This window comes from Oryx dammah, unplaced genomic scaffold, assembly GCF_014754425.2.
Source record: "Oryx dammah isolate SB20612 unplaced genomic scaffold, SCBI_Odam_1.1 HiC_scaffold_21, whole genome shotgun sequence".
NCBI classification, from domain to species: Eukaryota; Metazoa; Chordata; class Mammalia; order Artiodactyla; family Bovidae; genus Oryx; species Oryx dammah.
In genome coordinates, this window is record NW_024070205.1 from 53,671,501 (window position 1) to 53,686,003 (window position 14,503).

A 14,503-nucleotide genomic window follows, 5' to 3' on the forward strand; every position below is an offset into this window, starting at 1 on the left:
AGCGAACTCTCCCCACCGCGGGCTGGAAGGGCAAACACCCTCGACCCCCTTGGGTTCCGATCCAAGGCCCCCGAAGCCTCCCAGTTCGCCCCCTCCTCCGCACTCAACCTTCTGCGCGCCCGGCGGAGGTTTCGAGGGGCCAGCGCATCTCCAAGACAGGCTAAGAGTCCTCGTGCGCAAAGCCTGCGGCTCGCAAAAGGGCAAATAAGGGAGCCAGGGAGGGAGAAGAGTGTCATCCGGGCTCCACGGGGACACGCAGAGCCTTGGTGGGACGGGGTTGGGGGTGGTGGTGGGATAGGTAGGGAGAGCTAAACGCTGGAAAAGAAGAGACTTTGGCAACCGGCCACCTCCCCTCCCTGCCCACGTGAACCCGGTCGGTGGTGAGGGTCCTGGGGTGGGGACCGGCCGGGCTGCTCACACTTGTCCCACGGATCGGAGCCACCACCGCGGCAGTAGCCTAAAGCGGGGCGCTCTCCCGTCGTGCGGCGCGCTGGGGGCACGAGAGGACGCGCGGAGGCCACCCAGGCTGGCGCGCAGCTCAGGCGGGGACCGCCGTGGTCCTGCGCCAGCGAAGGGGCGACCCGGCCTTAGGCGTGTGGGAACCATGCGCCAGGCGCCTGGCGTCCCGACAGGTGCAGGCGCGCAGGCTTCCCATTGGTCGCGGCAGCGGCGACGGCGGGCCCCTTCCCCCTCCCCGCGCTCGCGAGGCCCCTTCCCCAGCCGCGGCGCCGGCTGGGTCTGCGAGGCGCGTGCCCGCGTGCGTGTCCCGGCTGCGCGCCTCCGCCCCGCCCCCGCCACCTCCCACTTTCCGCGCCGCCGCCGCCGCGCGCTCGCGAGCTCAGGTAGCGGGCGCGCGGGCGCCTGCTCGGGGGCGCGCAGCCGGGCTGCCATCCTCCCGCCCCCCCCCCCCCCCCCCCCCAACCCCCGCCCCCGTCCCCTCCGGGAGCCAAGGGAGGGAGAGCGCGGGCGGGGGGAGCTGGAGCCGGGCGCCGCCGCCGCCGCCGCCGAGGCTTCCGTCTCGCTCGCTCGCGCAGCGGCGGCAGCAGAGGTCGCGCACAGATGCGGGTTAGACTGGCGGGGGGAGGAGGCGGAGGAGGGAAGGAAGCTGCATGCATGAGACCCACAGGTAAGACGGAGAGCCCTGGAAGGGGCTTTCCATCCCGGGGAGGCGCGCGCAGGCCGAGGAGGGGGAGTTGGTGCCTGGTTCCGCTCCCCGAGGGAGGATTTTTTTTTTTTTTCCTGACAGCGAAGAGAAATCTCAGTGGGGACTGGCCAATAGGACCCATCCCGATCCTGGGGAAAACCAGAGAAGTAGCTGGGGGGATCCAGTGGCCACATCGTGAGATCCCTGAGTGAAATGTATAGGCCCAGGGAAAAGTGTTTTTTCAGTCTCGAGAGGCTGAAAGGCTTTAGACTTTCCTGTCGCGGCCACAGCCGCTGAATCCCGGGGACCGGCGCTGAGCCAATGTGCGCTAACCCCTGCCCTCCCTCCCCTCCTCCATCCCTGCTGCACGCGCAGCATCCCGTGGCGGCTGTTACTCAGTGTACCCTGCGCTGGGTGTGTGTGTGTGTGTGTGTGTGTGGAGGAAATCTCGCCGTGGGAAAGGGGGCGGGGGCCCGCGCGGGGGAGGAACGGGGATGGAGCCGGGGAAACCGAGGCTTGGGTCCCAGGGCGGAGCGGAGCGAGGGGAGCGTGGCCCCCGAGCCCCGGCAGCCTGGGGTATTGTCGTGTTCGCTCCTGGTTGCAGACTCTTGCAAGCCGGATGCCCTCTGTGGATGAAAGATGTATCATGGAATGAACCCGAGCAATGGAGATGGATTTTTAGAGCAGCAGCAGCAGCCTCAGTCCCCCCAGAGACTCTTGGCCGTGATCCTGTGGTTTCAGCTGGCGCTGTGCTTCGGCCCTGCACAGCTCACGGGCGGTGAGTGACCCCGCGGTGGCCGGGAGGGCCTGGGATGGCAGGGTCGGGGAGCCTGGCTGGCAGGACAGCCCTGGCCCCTCCAGTCCCTACCTCCCCCCAACCCTCCAGACTTCTGGGGGTACCGGAGAACCTGAGGAGCCCCCGTGTCCCAGCCTTAGACCACCCTTCTTCATTCAAAACCCCTAGAGTTCCCAGAAAATTCCTCTGTGGAGCCTGCACAGATTCACACACCCACATTCTGTCTGGAGCTTCCCACTAGCCATCCAGCCTGGCTTCTCCGAAGGAAAGACAATAAGCCTGGCCCATTATTTTCACTTTGGCCAAAGAGAAACTGAGAGAGAGAGAGAGAGGAAGAGAGAGAAAGTGGTGCGTTTGTGGTAAAGCAGTAAAGTTTGTGGACCTTTGTGCCCTCAGGAGGCAGAGGTCAGGTTTCAGCTTCTGGATTTAGGCGAGAGTTGCAAAGAATCACCTTTGTGAATGTGACGGATCTGGAAACGTGGCCAGACTGGCTGCAGGACAGGTTTATTTGAAAGTTCACTTTCTCTCGCCTTGGGAGGTGGAGTGTTCGGGCATGCCCGTGCGCGCTGGGGGTGGGGAGGGGATGCAGAGGTCTTCCTTCAGATGTGTTTTTGGAGGATTGCTTGGCTCATTCAGCCCGATTTACAGGGGAAGTAAAGCCGAGTGCTTTTCTGTGAAGTGGAAGTTAGCTGAAATCAGATTCAGAGCCTCAGTCCCCATAGGTGGTTAATCTCTAACATACTCGGCTCTGGGGGACAGGACTCTCTTTTGGCTGTGGTAGAGGAAGACCGATGCCTTTCCTGTCTGAATTTCAGAGCCTTAGAGTCTTTCTGCCTCCACTGCTCATTGCTGTTCGTTCCAGATTCTCTGAGAGCTTGCTGATGTGGGCATGTTAAAAGGGCAGTATCATGTGTTTGGAGCTGATAAACGTTAATACATAAATAAGTCATAATTGCTGGAAAAGCAGGTATTGAATGATGTAAGTAAACCATTTTAGTGTTTTAAAATATTGCTGTTTTAGAGAATTCAAAGGTGAAGATGGAAATAAGGAGTGAAAAATTAGCAGAAGTAGGGGAGGGGAGTACCAAGTTGGGCTTTAACAGGGAGTAATCGATAACTCAGGTGCTGCACTTAGAGGTCTGAAAGATGCCCGCAGTCTAAAGGAGCTTCTTGTGATGTGCCTCTCGGTGGGAATTAGTGAGAAGATGCTGTAGATGCAGGAGCTGGTTATGTTTGGGCTTTGGTTTTTCAACAAGAGGTAACTTTTTTGGTGTTTTTTTTTTTTTTAATAGAAATGTCTCTGAGGCAAGTGTCCTCTTCATAGAGGACAACGTCAACAGGGATGCTAGGCCAGCACCTGTATGGCCTGCCTGGGCTCTGGTGACAGCCTCTCCTGGCGTGATCTTTTGCTCCGCTTGGAGGGTGAGTAGGACCAGGTGGGCAGCACAGCCTTGAGCAGGGCTGGGTCATTACCTCCCTTTTCTCCTCTTGCCTCCAGTTCTGCTCGTCGTTTCCTCAAACCAGGGGCACCTGATTCTCCATTTTTTCCATCCCTTTCTCCGATCTAGATGACAGGTTAACAAGGGTTCATCTACCTGTCTCTTGACTGTTGTTATTGGAAGTGTGAAGTCCAAGCACAGCCTGGATTTGAAGGCTGGCCCTTGGTTCTGCCGTTTGTGTTTATAGAGCATCCCTCTTCAAGGATCTCAGATCTCCGGACACAGCACAGCCTCCCCAGTCTCCCACATTAGTCACCCATGTGACTGTACAACACGTCTTTCACTCCTCTCTTCTGAGAGGCGAAGATGTCCACAAAAAGATTCAAGGCCTCGAAGAAGGTGGGCAGAGGGTCACCTGTCGCCTCTCCCTTCTTAGTTCTCACGTGCTGCAGAAAGGCTGACCATCAGCTTTGTGTCATTTGGAACTCCCCTCAGGCTGAGAGTGTGATTTCTGGAAGATGATTTATCATTTCAAAATTCTTCCATGAATAAACAGTTTGGGTGGAGAAAGGTGGTGGATGATGTTTTGAGGAGTTCACTATACAGAGATTTGTTTCTTAGGAAAGAAATCCACGTGGAGGGTCCAGGAGGGTTTCATTAAATCAAGTTCATCTTAATTCTAGACCAGTGCTTCTAAAATTCTCATGTGCATACAAATCACTGGGTTGGGCCTGAGAGTCTCCATTTCTAACAAGCTCACATGTGATGCAGTCGCTACTGGTCCCAGGACTACACTTTGATCCATGGAATTCTCCAGGCTGGAATACTGGAGTGGGTAGCCTTTCCCTTCTCCAGGGGATCTTCCCAACCCAGGGATTGAGCCCAGCTCTCCCTCATTGCAAGCGGATTCTTTACCAGCTGAGCCACAAGGGAAGCCCACACTTTGATTAGCAATGCTTTAGACCAAAGTATTCATTAAGATAAGTTGGATTAAGATAATTCTGGATTTTCTGCCACCTCTATCCAATACCCAGATACAAATGACCTGTAAAAGTGAGGAAGTCTCACCCAGGTGTCTGATCTTTTGGTGGTACACAGAGCTGAAACTCTGTGCTGAAACTCTGTGCTAAAACTCAGTGCTGGTTTTTTTTTTTCCCCCAACCATAAAAAAGGTGCCTATTTAATAGACACTGTTCTGAAATGTGGATCTTCATTTTTTATTGCTTTCAATGGAAAAGGAACATGCCAATAGCAAGATATAATAGTCTCAGCTAGATTAAAAAAAAAAAAAAAAGCTTATGCCCAATACAAGAATGACAGAAAAAGCTTGAACAGGAACGGGAGAAATTGAGAAAATGATCAGATGAAGAAAGGGGAGGGGAAGAACTCCATGGAAAATGAAATGCTTTGTCCTAGAAAGCTGGAGGGTCAATTCAATCCTTGGAGCCCTAGGAGAGCTTTAATGAGCCTGAGTTGGCCTGAGAGGACCTTTGGATGGCTCTTTCCAGGTTGTCGTTTGTATATTAAGGAAAAAGTGCCCACATTAGGGACCACTAACACCTGTAGTGTGAGAGGACTAATACCAGGTTCATGGGGAGACACAGGACCTCTCTGTGCCTGGAGTCTGCATGGAGCACGGCTTCTTTGGCTGCTTCTTTCTTCTTTCTCATGTGTGTTCCCAGAGATGGTATTTGGGTCTTTGATCACTGGCTGGAGTGGTCCACCCTAGCTTAGAGGAAGAGAGCTAAGAGTTTGCTTTGTATTTAGGTTCTTGAAGGCAAACTCATTAGTGCATCCTTGTATTATCAGGAGGGCTTCCCTGGTGGCTCAGTGGCAAAGAATCCACCTGCCATTGCAGGAGACACAGGCTCAATCCCTGGATCAGAAAGATCCCCTGGAGAAGAAAATGGCAACCCACTCCAGTATTCTTGCCTGGGCAATCCCAAGCTGAGGAGCCTGGTGGGCTACAGTCCACAGGGTTGCAAAAGAGTCAGACATGACTGAGCAACTGAATAACAGCAACGTATTACTAGGAACAGTGGCCAAGTTCTGCTGCTTGATAGCTTTGCAGCTTTGGGTCTTAAAGCCTCAGTTTCCTCATCCATAAAATGAGGATGATGCTACCTAGTTTCTGGGGTTGCTGTGATGGATGGGGGTCATGAACACACTCAGTAAACATAGACAGTAGTGAGGAGGGGGACTAGCCAATCTATAATCCTCCCCACTTGTTTTATTCATTCAGGAAACACTGAGTGCTTGTCCCCACCCTGTGCCAAACACTGTTGTATATAATGTTCTTTTTACCTTGAAGAACCATTCCTTCCTGTTTTTTGCCCAATGAACACATTTCTCTTCAAGACCCAACTTAAAATGCCATGATCTCTTTCACATTTCATTTCTCCCCTGAGCTAAGTGTAACCCTTTGTTATGGTGTCTCATTCACGAGACTGTAAGCCCACTGAAGACAAGAACTTTGACTCTATTTTCATGTCCCGGGCACCCAGCATGGCATCAGAAGGTGCTCAGTAAGGCTGATGGACAGCAAGAAAAAAGATTCCGAATTACTGCTGCACAGTTTAGAAAATAATTACCATGGACAGTTACAAAAGTGCAGGAGTGTCATGGCAGTTTAGGCCACTTCCATTTGGAGGTGGTCTAGGAGGTTGGTAGAGAACTCGGGAAAGTTTCCAGGGGAGAGATGGCACTGAGGATAGGATCTGTGCAGAGCTAAGGAGTTGGTGACATGTTTGGACCGTTCAGGGGGAGTCTAGATCAGTCTAGACCGTTCAGTCTAGATCTTCTGGAGCATGGTATGAAAAGTACAAGTTGTTCAGTCGTGTCTGACTCTTTGTGACCCCTTGGACTGTAGCCCGCCAGGCTCCTCTGTCCATGGGATTCTCCAGGCAAGAATACTGGAGTGGGTAGCCATTCCATTCTCCAGGGGTTCGTCCCGACCCAGGGATCGAACCCAGGTCTCCTGTATCGTGGGCAGATTCTTTGCCCTCTGAGCCACCAGGGAAGCCCAGAGCATGGAATATGTGCAGGGAACCAGCAGGTAAAAGAGGGCGAATAGAAGTAAGTGTCCTTGGAAGCCCAAGTGAGGATTCTGAGTGTCACACAGCAGGCAGTGGGGGCCACTAAGGGTTTAAAGCGGAAACATAGTATCATCTGAGCTGTGCTGTTTCCTGTCTCTGCTTCCGAGTCTCTGACCCAGGGCACTCCCTGAGGGCCTGCCCTGTCTGCACATCAGAGTTGCGTCACTAGTACTATTGACTTAAGCTCCTTGAGGTCTTGTTTGGGCCACGTGGCTGTAGCATTGAGCTGTGTGCCAGGAGACAGGAACAAACGCTGTCTGCCTGGCTCACTGATTTGGAGGTGTTAGTCCTTTGGAGTTTGAGAAAGATTTCTTACACTGTGGAGCATAAACTTTTCCTGCGATGTTATGTCTAAAAGCCACAATTTCAACCTGTACTTAATTCAGTCTGTAAACAAAAGTCCCAACGCCTCAAACTATAAAGCATGTTTCTTTAACAAAAGGCCACTCTAATATAAGCAGCATGGGAATGCTTTTGATTTATCCCTGAAGTGAAATCTGAAAGCTCTGGGAGACATGAGAGAAGGATTTCATACCGCCAGTAGCAAATCTCTCATCTCAGAGGCCTGAAGTGGCGAGCTGGAGAGTGAGTCAGTGGTTCTTTAATTCCTGAGAGTAACAAAGAGTGTAGGTGAAGATCGCTCTCCAGGAAATATTGATTAGATATGTGAAGGAAAGCACCCACATGATTCTTCTCCTGGTGTCAGAGGCATATTTCAAAAGCTTCCAAAAGGCCACAGAGACTTGCCCTTAGCTGGAAAGCTCTGTACACCTCAAGAGCTCTGCCTTCTTTATAGAGGTGACAGATTGAGTCTGGTCTATGCTGTTAAATAGCTCCGTGGCTTTGGGCAAGTGGTGTAACTTCTCCTTCCCTCAATTCCTTCCATATCACTCACATTCTTTAATTCTGTGATTATAAGAATTTGATGGGTTCTGTACTCTGGGTGAAACCAACTCTGTTTTTTCCCTCTATCCATTCATCTTTTGTGAGTGTCTTGCTTGCCTTGGGGATGAGCAGATAAGGGAACATAGTCCTTGCTCCCTAGGAAACAGACAAGTAAGGGCTGGTTTCTTCTGGAAAATTTGAATGCAGAAGCTTGCATTAAACTATTTTTTCATATACTTCTTTTTTTAATGGGCTTATTTCTGAGACTTTATATGTATATGATTTCTGAGACTTTATTTTATATAATATATGGATGATTTCTGAGACTGTTTTACATATATATGTATATATACATGTATATATAATTTTATTTAGTTAGCTTTTGGCTGTGCTGGGTCTTTGCTGCTGTGAGGTCTTTTCTCTCATTGCAGCGAACCCGGGTTTCCTCTGGTTGCGGTGCACAGGCTTCTCACTGCAGGAGCTTCTCTTGTTGTGCAGCAGGGGCTCCAGGGCACTTGAGCTTCAGAAGTTGTGGCGCATGGGGTTAGCTGCATCCCAGCATGTGGGATCCTCCCGGACCAGGGACAGCGATCAGACCTGTGTTTTCTGCATTGGCAGATGGGTTCTTCACCACTGAGCCACCAGGGAGGCCCTTCACATAGATTTTTAATTCAGTTTAAAATTTAGTGTTACTTATTGATACTGATGAAGAAGGTGATTTTTCCAGACTTCTTCTTTGATCCTTGTCTTATTTTGTAAGCTCATTTGGTGTTTGATAATTGAAAGAACCACACATAGCAGCAGTATGTCTAAAGAGGTCAGTGGGGATCATTGCCTCTGAATTGAGGGAGAGAAAGGGGCAGAAAAATAGGTTTTTCTAACTTGTTTATAAACACAGTCACGTTTCACCAAAACCAAATATAACACTGAGGACAGAGGCATCATATGTATATTCTCATGTATCAGATACCTCATTTTGTCAACTTATGGGTCAGTTTTCATAAGAACAAACTGTTTAACTGTTGCTAACCAGAAAAGATTGGAAAAAGATGGGACAGTTTTTAAAGTGGCCAATATCTGAGTGACTGATAAAAATTTGTTAATTGTTATAATAGTATTAATGGCAGACCTTTAGACAGTGCTTACTCTGTGCCAATGCTGTTTTCCACATTACATGTTTTAACTCATTTAATCCTCATGACAGCTCTTTGCAGTAGGAACTATTATTTCTCAGGGTCACCCTGTTAGAAAGTGAGGCATGGTGACCCAGATTATCCTTTTAGTTGTAAGCTTTCTCCATAAGCATGGAAATGCTAATTGCTAAATGCATGTTTTGCTTTTTATATTTCAACCCAAATATTTCCCTATAAGCCACAGTTATTGAATATTTTGGAACTTCGGCCCATACACTTTGATATAACAGAACTCTTTTTTTTATTGAAGTATAATTGATTTATGGTGTTACATTAGTTTCAGTTGTATAACAGTGATTTCATAGTTTTTTAGATTATACTTCATTTAAGGTTATTATAAAATATTGGCTATATTCCCTGTGCTGTGCTTCACATCCTTGTATCTTATTTATTTTATACTTAGTAGTTTGTTCCTCTTAATCCCCTTCCCCTGTTGTGTCTTTCCCCACACTGGTAACCTGTAGTTTTTTCTCTCTATATATGTCTGTTCTGTTTTATTATACTCATTTATTTTTTAAATTCCACATATAAATGAAAATGTAGAGATTTGTTTCTCTCTGACTTACATCACCAAGCACAGTGTCCCAAGGTTTATCTGTGTTGTTGCAAATGGCAACATTTCATTTTTTTTCATGACTGAGTAATAGTCCATTATATGTACTGTATGGTGTATATCTTCTTTAAAAAAATTTTTTTTAATTGAAGGATAATTGCTTTACAGTATTTTGTGGTTTTCTATCACATATCAACAAAAATCAGCCATAGGTACACCCATGTCACCTCCCTCCCAAACCTCCCTGCCATCTCCCTCCCCACCTCACCCTTCTAGATGGTCACAGAACCCCTGTTTGAGTTCCCTGAGTCACACAGCAAATTCCCGTCGGCTATCTACTTTACATATGATAGTTTCCATGTTACTCTCTCCATACCTCTCACCCTCTCTCTCCTCCCCTCCCCTGTGTCCATAGGTCTGTTCTCTATGTCTTTTTCTCTACTGCTGCCCTGAAAATAAATTCATCAGTCCCATCTTTCTAGATTCACATATATGTGTCAGTACGCAATGTTATCTTTCTCTTTCTGACCTAGTTCACTCTGTATAATAGGCTCTAGGTTCATCTACCTCATTAGAACGGACTCAACTGCATTCCTTTTTATGGCTGTGTAGTATTCCATTGTATATATGTATCACAACTTCTTTATCCATTCATCTGTCGATGGAGACTTAGGTTGCTTTCATGTTCCAGCTACCCATATTCCAGGAAATAGTGCTGCAATGAACACTGGGGTACATGTGTCTTTTCAGTTTGAGTTTCCTCAGGGTATGTGCTTAGTAGTGGGATTGCTGGGTCATTTGATGGTTTTATTCCTAGCTTTTTAAGGAATCTCCATACCGTCTTCCATAGTGGCTGTATCAATTTACATTCCCACCAGCAATGCAAGAGGGTTCCCTTTTTTGCACACTCTCTCTAGCATTTATTGTTTGTAGACTTTTTGATGATGGCCGTTTCACTGTACACCATATCTTCTTTATCCATTCATCTGCTGTTGGACATTATGGTTGCTTCCATATCTTGGCTATTGTACATAATGCTGCTATGAACATGAGGGTATTCTTTGCAAGTTAGTGGTTTCGTTTCCTCTGGATATATGCCCAGGAGTGGAATAGCTGGATCATGTGCTAGTTCTGTTTTTAATTTTTTGAGGAACCTCAATGCTGTTTCTCACAGTGACTGTACCCACCAGTTTACGTTCCCACCACCAGTGTGCAAGGGTTCCCTTTTCTTTCCATCTTTAACAACACTTATTATTTGTTATATTTTTTAACAATAGCCATTCCAACAGGTATGATTTTGATTTGCATTTCTAGGGGCACTCTTTTTGTGTTGTGACTCAAAAGCAGGAAATATACAAGCAGATAAACAACAACAGAATCTCCCAACTCAGGACAAAGTGAGGGCCACAGTGCCAAAACCTTGACTCCAAATGGAGAAAAGGAAGAGGTTAGATACTCATGAACCCATCAGGATGTGTTTGATCTCCATTCCTGTCGCTGTGACTGTCTGAGGAAGGCAGTGAGAATGAACGAGACATGCTCCTGCCTGGAGGAGCAAAGGGTGTAAAAACAAAGGGCTGGCTTCTGGGGCCTTCTGCTGGTGGCTTTCAGACTTTCATCTTCCCCTCCTGTTTATCATTCCCAGTGAGACAGCATTCTTTGGAGGGGTCCTTTTCCATGTCATGTGGTCAAGCATTGATAATAACTTTAGCTGATACACGTTTAGAGGGTTATGGTTTGCATGGTGTCTTTACATGCGTCACCACCTTTAATTTTCTTAACACAGTGAGAGGACGAGATTTTTTTTTTTTCTGTCCTCTTTTTTTCTTTTTTAATTTGAAGAAACATTCTCTAGCAGTTTGATCTCCTCAGTTCAGTTCAGTTCAGTCGCTCAGTTGTGTCCGACTCTTTGTGAACCCATGAAACGCAGCACACCAGGCCTCTCTGTCCATCACCACCTCCCGGAGTTCACCCAAACTCACGTGCATCGAATCGTCCTACAAACAGACAAAAACCAATAAGCAGTCAGGCCTGTTGGTCAAGACTTTCCTCTTTGCTGTTCCACATGCTAAGTCGCTTCAGTCATGTCCAACTCTTTACCACCCTATGGACTATAGCCTTCCAGGCTCCTCTGTCCGTGGGATTCTCCAGGCAAGGATACTGGAGTGGGTTGCCATGTCACCTCCAGGGGATCTTCCTGACCCAGGATTGAACCCTTATCTTATGTCTCCTGTATTGGCAGGTGGGTTCTTTACCACTGGTGCCACCTGGGAAATCTAGCCTTTAAACCTGTCTTTTCATTTATATGATGTAGATGGTAACTTAGTTCAGTTCAGTGCAGTTGCTCAGTTGTGTCTGACTCTTTGTGACCTCATGGACTGTAGCATGCCAGGCTTCCCTCTCCATCACCAACTGCCGGAAATTGCTCAAACTCATGTCCATTGAGTTGGTGATGCCATCCAGCCATCTCATCCTCTGCCTCTCCTTCTCCTCCTGCCTTCAATCTTTCCCAGTATCAGGGTCTTTTTCAATGAGTCAGTTATTTGCATCAGGTGGCCAAAGTATTGGAGTTTCAGCCTCAGCATCAGTCCTTCCAATGAATATTCAGGACTGATTTCCTTTAGGATTGACTGGTTGGATCTCCTTACAGCCCAAGGGACTCTCAAGAGTCTTCTCCAACACCACAGTTCAAAAGCATCCATTCTTTGGCTCTCAGCTTTCTTTATGGTCCAACTCTCACATCCATACATGACTACTGGAAAAACCATAGCTTTGACTAGATGGACCTTGTTGGCAAAGTAATGTCTCTGCTTTTTTATATCCTGTCTAGGTTGGTCATAGCTTTTCTTCCAAGGAGCAAGTGTCTTTTAATTTCACGGCTGCAGTCACCATCTGCAGTGATTTTGGAGCCCAAGAAAATAAAGTCTGTCTCTGTTTCCATTGTTTCCCCATCTATCTGCCATGAAGTGATGGGACCAGATGCTGTGATCTTAGTTTTTTTGAATGTTGAGTTTTAAGCCAGCTTTTCACTGTCCTCTTTCACTTTCATCAAGAGGCTGTTTAGTTCTTCTTCGCTTTCTGCCATAAGCATAGTGTCATCTGCATATCTGAGGTTATTGATGTTTCTCCCAGCAATCTTGATTCCAGCTTGTGCTGCATCCAGCCCAGCATTTCTCATGAGGTACTCTGCATATAAGTTAAATAAGCGGGGTGACAATATACATCCTTGACATACTTCTTTACCAATTTAGAACCAGTCCGTTGTTCCATATCTGGTTCTAACTTGCTTCTTGACCTGCATACAGATTTCTAAGGAGGCAGATAAGGTGCTCTGGCATTCCCATCTCTTGAAGAATTTTCCACAGTTTGTTGTGATCCACACAGTGAAAAGCTTTGGTGTAGTCAATAAAGCAGAAGTAGATATTTTTCTGGAACTATCTTGCTTTTTTTTGTGATCCAGCAGATGTTGGCAATTTGATCTCTTGTTCCTCTGCCTTTTCTAAATCCAGATGATGATAATCTAGTTCAGTTCAGTTCAGTTCAGTCACTCATTCGTGTCCGACTCTTTGCGACCCCATGAATTGCAGCAAGCCAGGCCTCCCTGTCCATCACCAACTCCCGGAGTTCACTCAGACGCACGTCCAACAAGTCCGTGATGCCATCCAGCCATCTCATCCTTTGTCGTCCCCTTCTCCTCCTGCCCCCAATCCCTCCCAGCATCCAGAGTCTTTTCCAATGAGTCAACTCTTTGCATGAGGTGGCCAAAGTACTGGAGTTTCAGCTTTAGCATCATTCCTTCCAAAGAAATCCCAGGGCTGATCTCCTTCAGAATGGACTGGTTGGATCTCCTTGCAGTCCAAGGGATTCTCAAGAGTCTTCTCCAACACCACAGTTCAAAAGCATCAATTCTTTGGCGCTCAGCCTTCTTCACAGTCCAACTCTCACATCCATACATGACCACAGGAAAAACCATAGCCTTGACTAGACGGACCTTAGTCGGCAAAGTAATGTCTCTGCTTTTGAGTATACTATCTAGTTGGTCATAACTTTTCTTCCAAGGAGTAAGCGTCTTTTAATTTCATGGCTGCAGTCACCATCTGCAGTGAGTTTGGAGCCCCCCAAAATAAAGTCTGACACTGTTTCCACTGTTTCCCCATCTATTTCCCATGAAGTGATGGGACCAGATGCCATGATCTTTGTTTTCTGAATGTTGAGCTTTAGGTCAACTTTTTCACTCTCCACTTTCACTTTCCTCAAGAGGCTTTTTAGTTCCTCTTCACTTTCTGCCATAAGGGTGGTGTCATCTGCATATCTGAGGTTATTGATATTTCTCCTGGCAATCTTGATTCCAGCTTGTGTTTCTTCCAGTCCAGCATTTCTCATGATGTACTCTGCATAGAAGTTAAATAAGCAGGGTGACAATATACAGCCTTGACGTACTCCTTTTCCTATTTGGAACCAGTCTGTTGTTCCATGTCCAGTTCTAACTGTTGCTTCCTGACCTGCATACAGATTTCTCAAGAGGCAGGTCAGGTGGTCTGGTATTCCCATCTCTTTCAGAATTTTCCACATTTATTGTGATCCACACAGTCAAAGGCTTTGGCATAGTCAATAAAGCAGAAATAGATGTTTTTCTGGAACTCTTTTGCTTTTCCCATGATCCACTGGATATTGGCAATTTGATCTCTGGTTCCTCTGCCTTTTCTAAAACCAGCTTGAACATCAGGAATTTCATGGTTCACGTATTGCTGAAGCCTGGCTTAGAGAATTTTGAGCATTACTTTACTAGCATGTGAGATGAGTGCAATTGTGCGGTAGTTTGAGCATTCTTTGGCATTGCCTTTCTTTGGAATTGGAATGAAAACTGACCTTTCCAGTCCTGTGGCCACTGCTGAGTTTTCCAAATTTGCTTGCATATTGAGTGCAGCACTTTCACAGTATCATCTTTCAGGATTTGAAACAGCTCAACTCCATCACCTCCACTTGCTTTGTTCGTAGCGATGCTTTCCAAGGCCCACATTGACTTCACATTCCAGGATGTCTGGCTCTAGATGAGTGATCACACCATCGTGATTATCTGGGTGGTGAAGATCTTTTTTGTACAGTTCTTCTGTGTATTCTTGCCACCTCTTTTTAATATCTTCTGTCCAGACCATTTCTGTCCTTTATCGAGCCCATCTTTGCATGAAATGTTCCTTTGGAATCTCTAATTTTCTTGAAGAGAACTCTAGTCTTTCGCATTCTGTTGTTTTCCTCTATTTCTTTGCATTGATCTAGTTAGTATATATCAAAACATAAAAAGAAAAATTATACCTGAGGATCATGAGCATGTCAAAAAGCTCCTTCAGAAAAGTTAACTTTGAAGTAAGAATAAGGTTTGATAGTTGATGCTATCTGA

The 14,503-nt window shown here is 47.0% G+C and overlaps 1 protein-coding gene and 1 long non-coding RNA gene across 2 annotated transcripts in view; both read left to right on the top strand.

The window, feature by feature from the left end:
* The first annotated feature begins 986 nt into the window (after positions 1 to 986).
* Positions 987 to 14,503, top strand: part of SUSD4 (sushi domain containing 4) — a 133,962-nt gene continuing 120,445 nt past the window's right edge. The window contains exons 1-2 of the mRNA XM_040263706.1: positions 987 to 1,126; positions 1,749 to 1,922. Coding sequence (XP_040119640.1) covers positions 1,784 to 1,922 — 139 coding nt within the window. The 5' untranslated portion in view covers positions 987 to 1,126; positions 1,749 to 1,783. The remainder of the gene's footprint in view (positions 1,127 to 1,748; positions 1,923 to 14,503) is intronic.
* Positions 1,930 to 4,654, top strand: LOC120880378. Its single transcript, XR_005725023.1, has 2 exons — positions 1,930 to 2,919; positions 3,233 to 4,654. It is a non-coding gene; the product is annotated as an uncharacterized LOC120880378 (long non-coding RNA).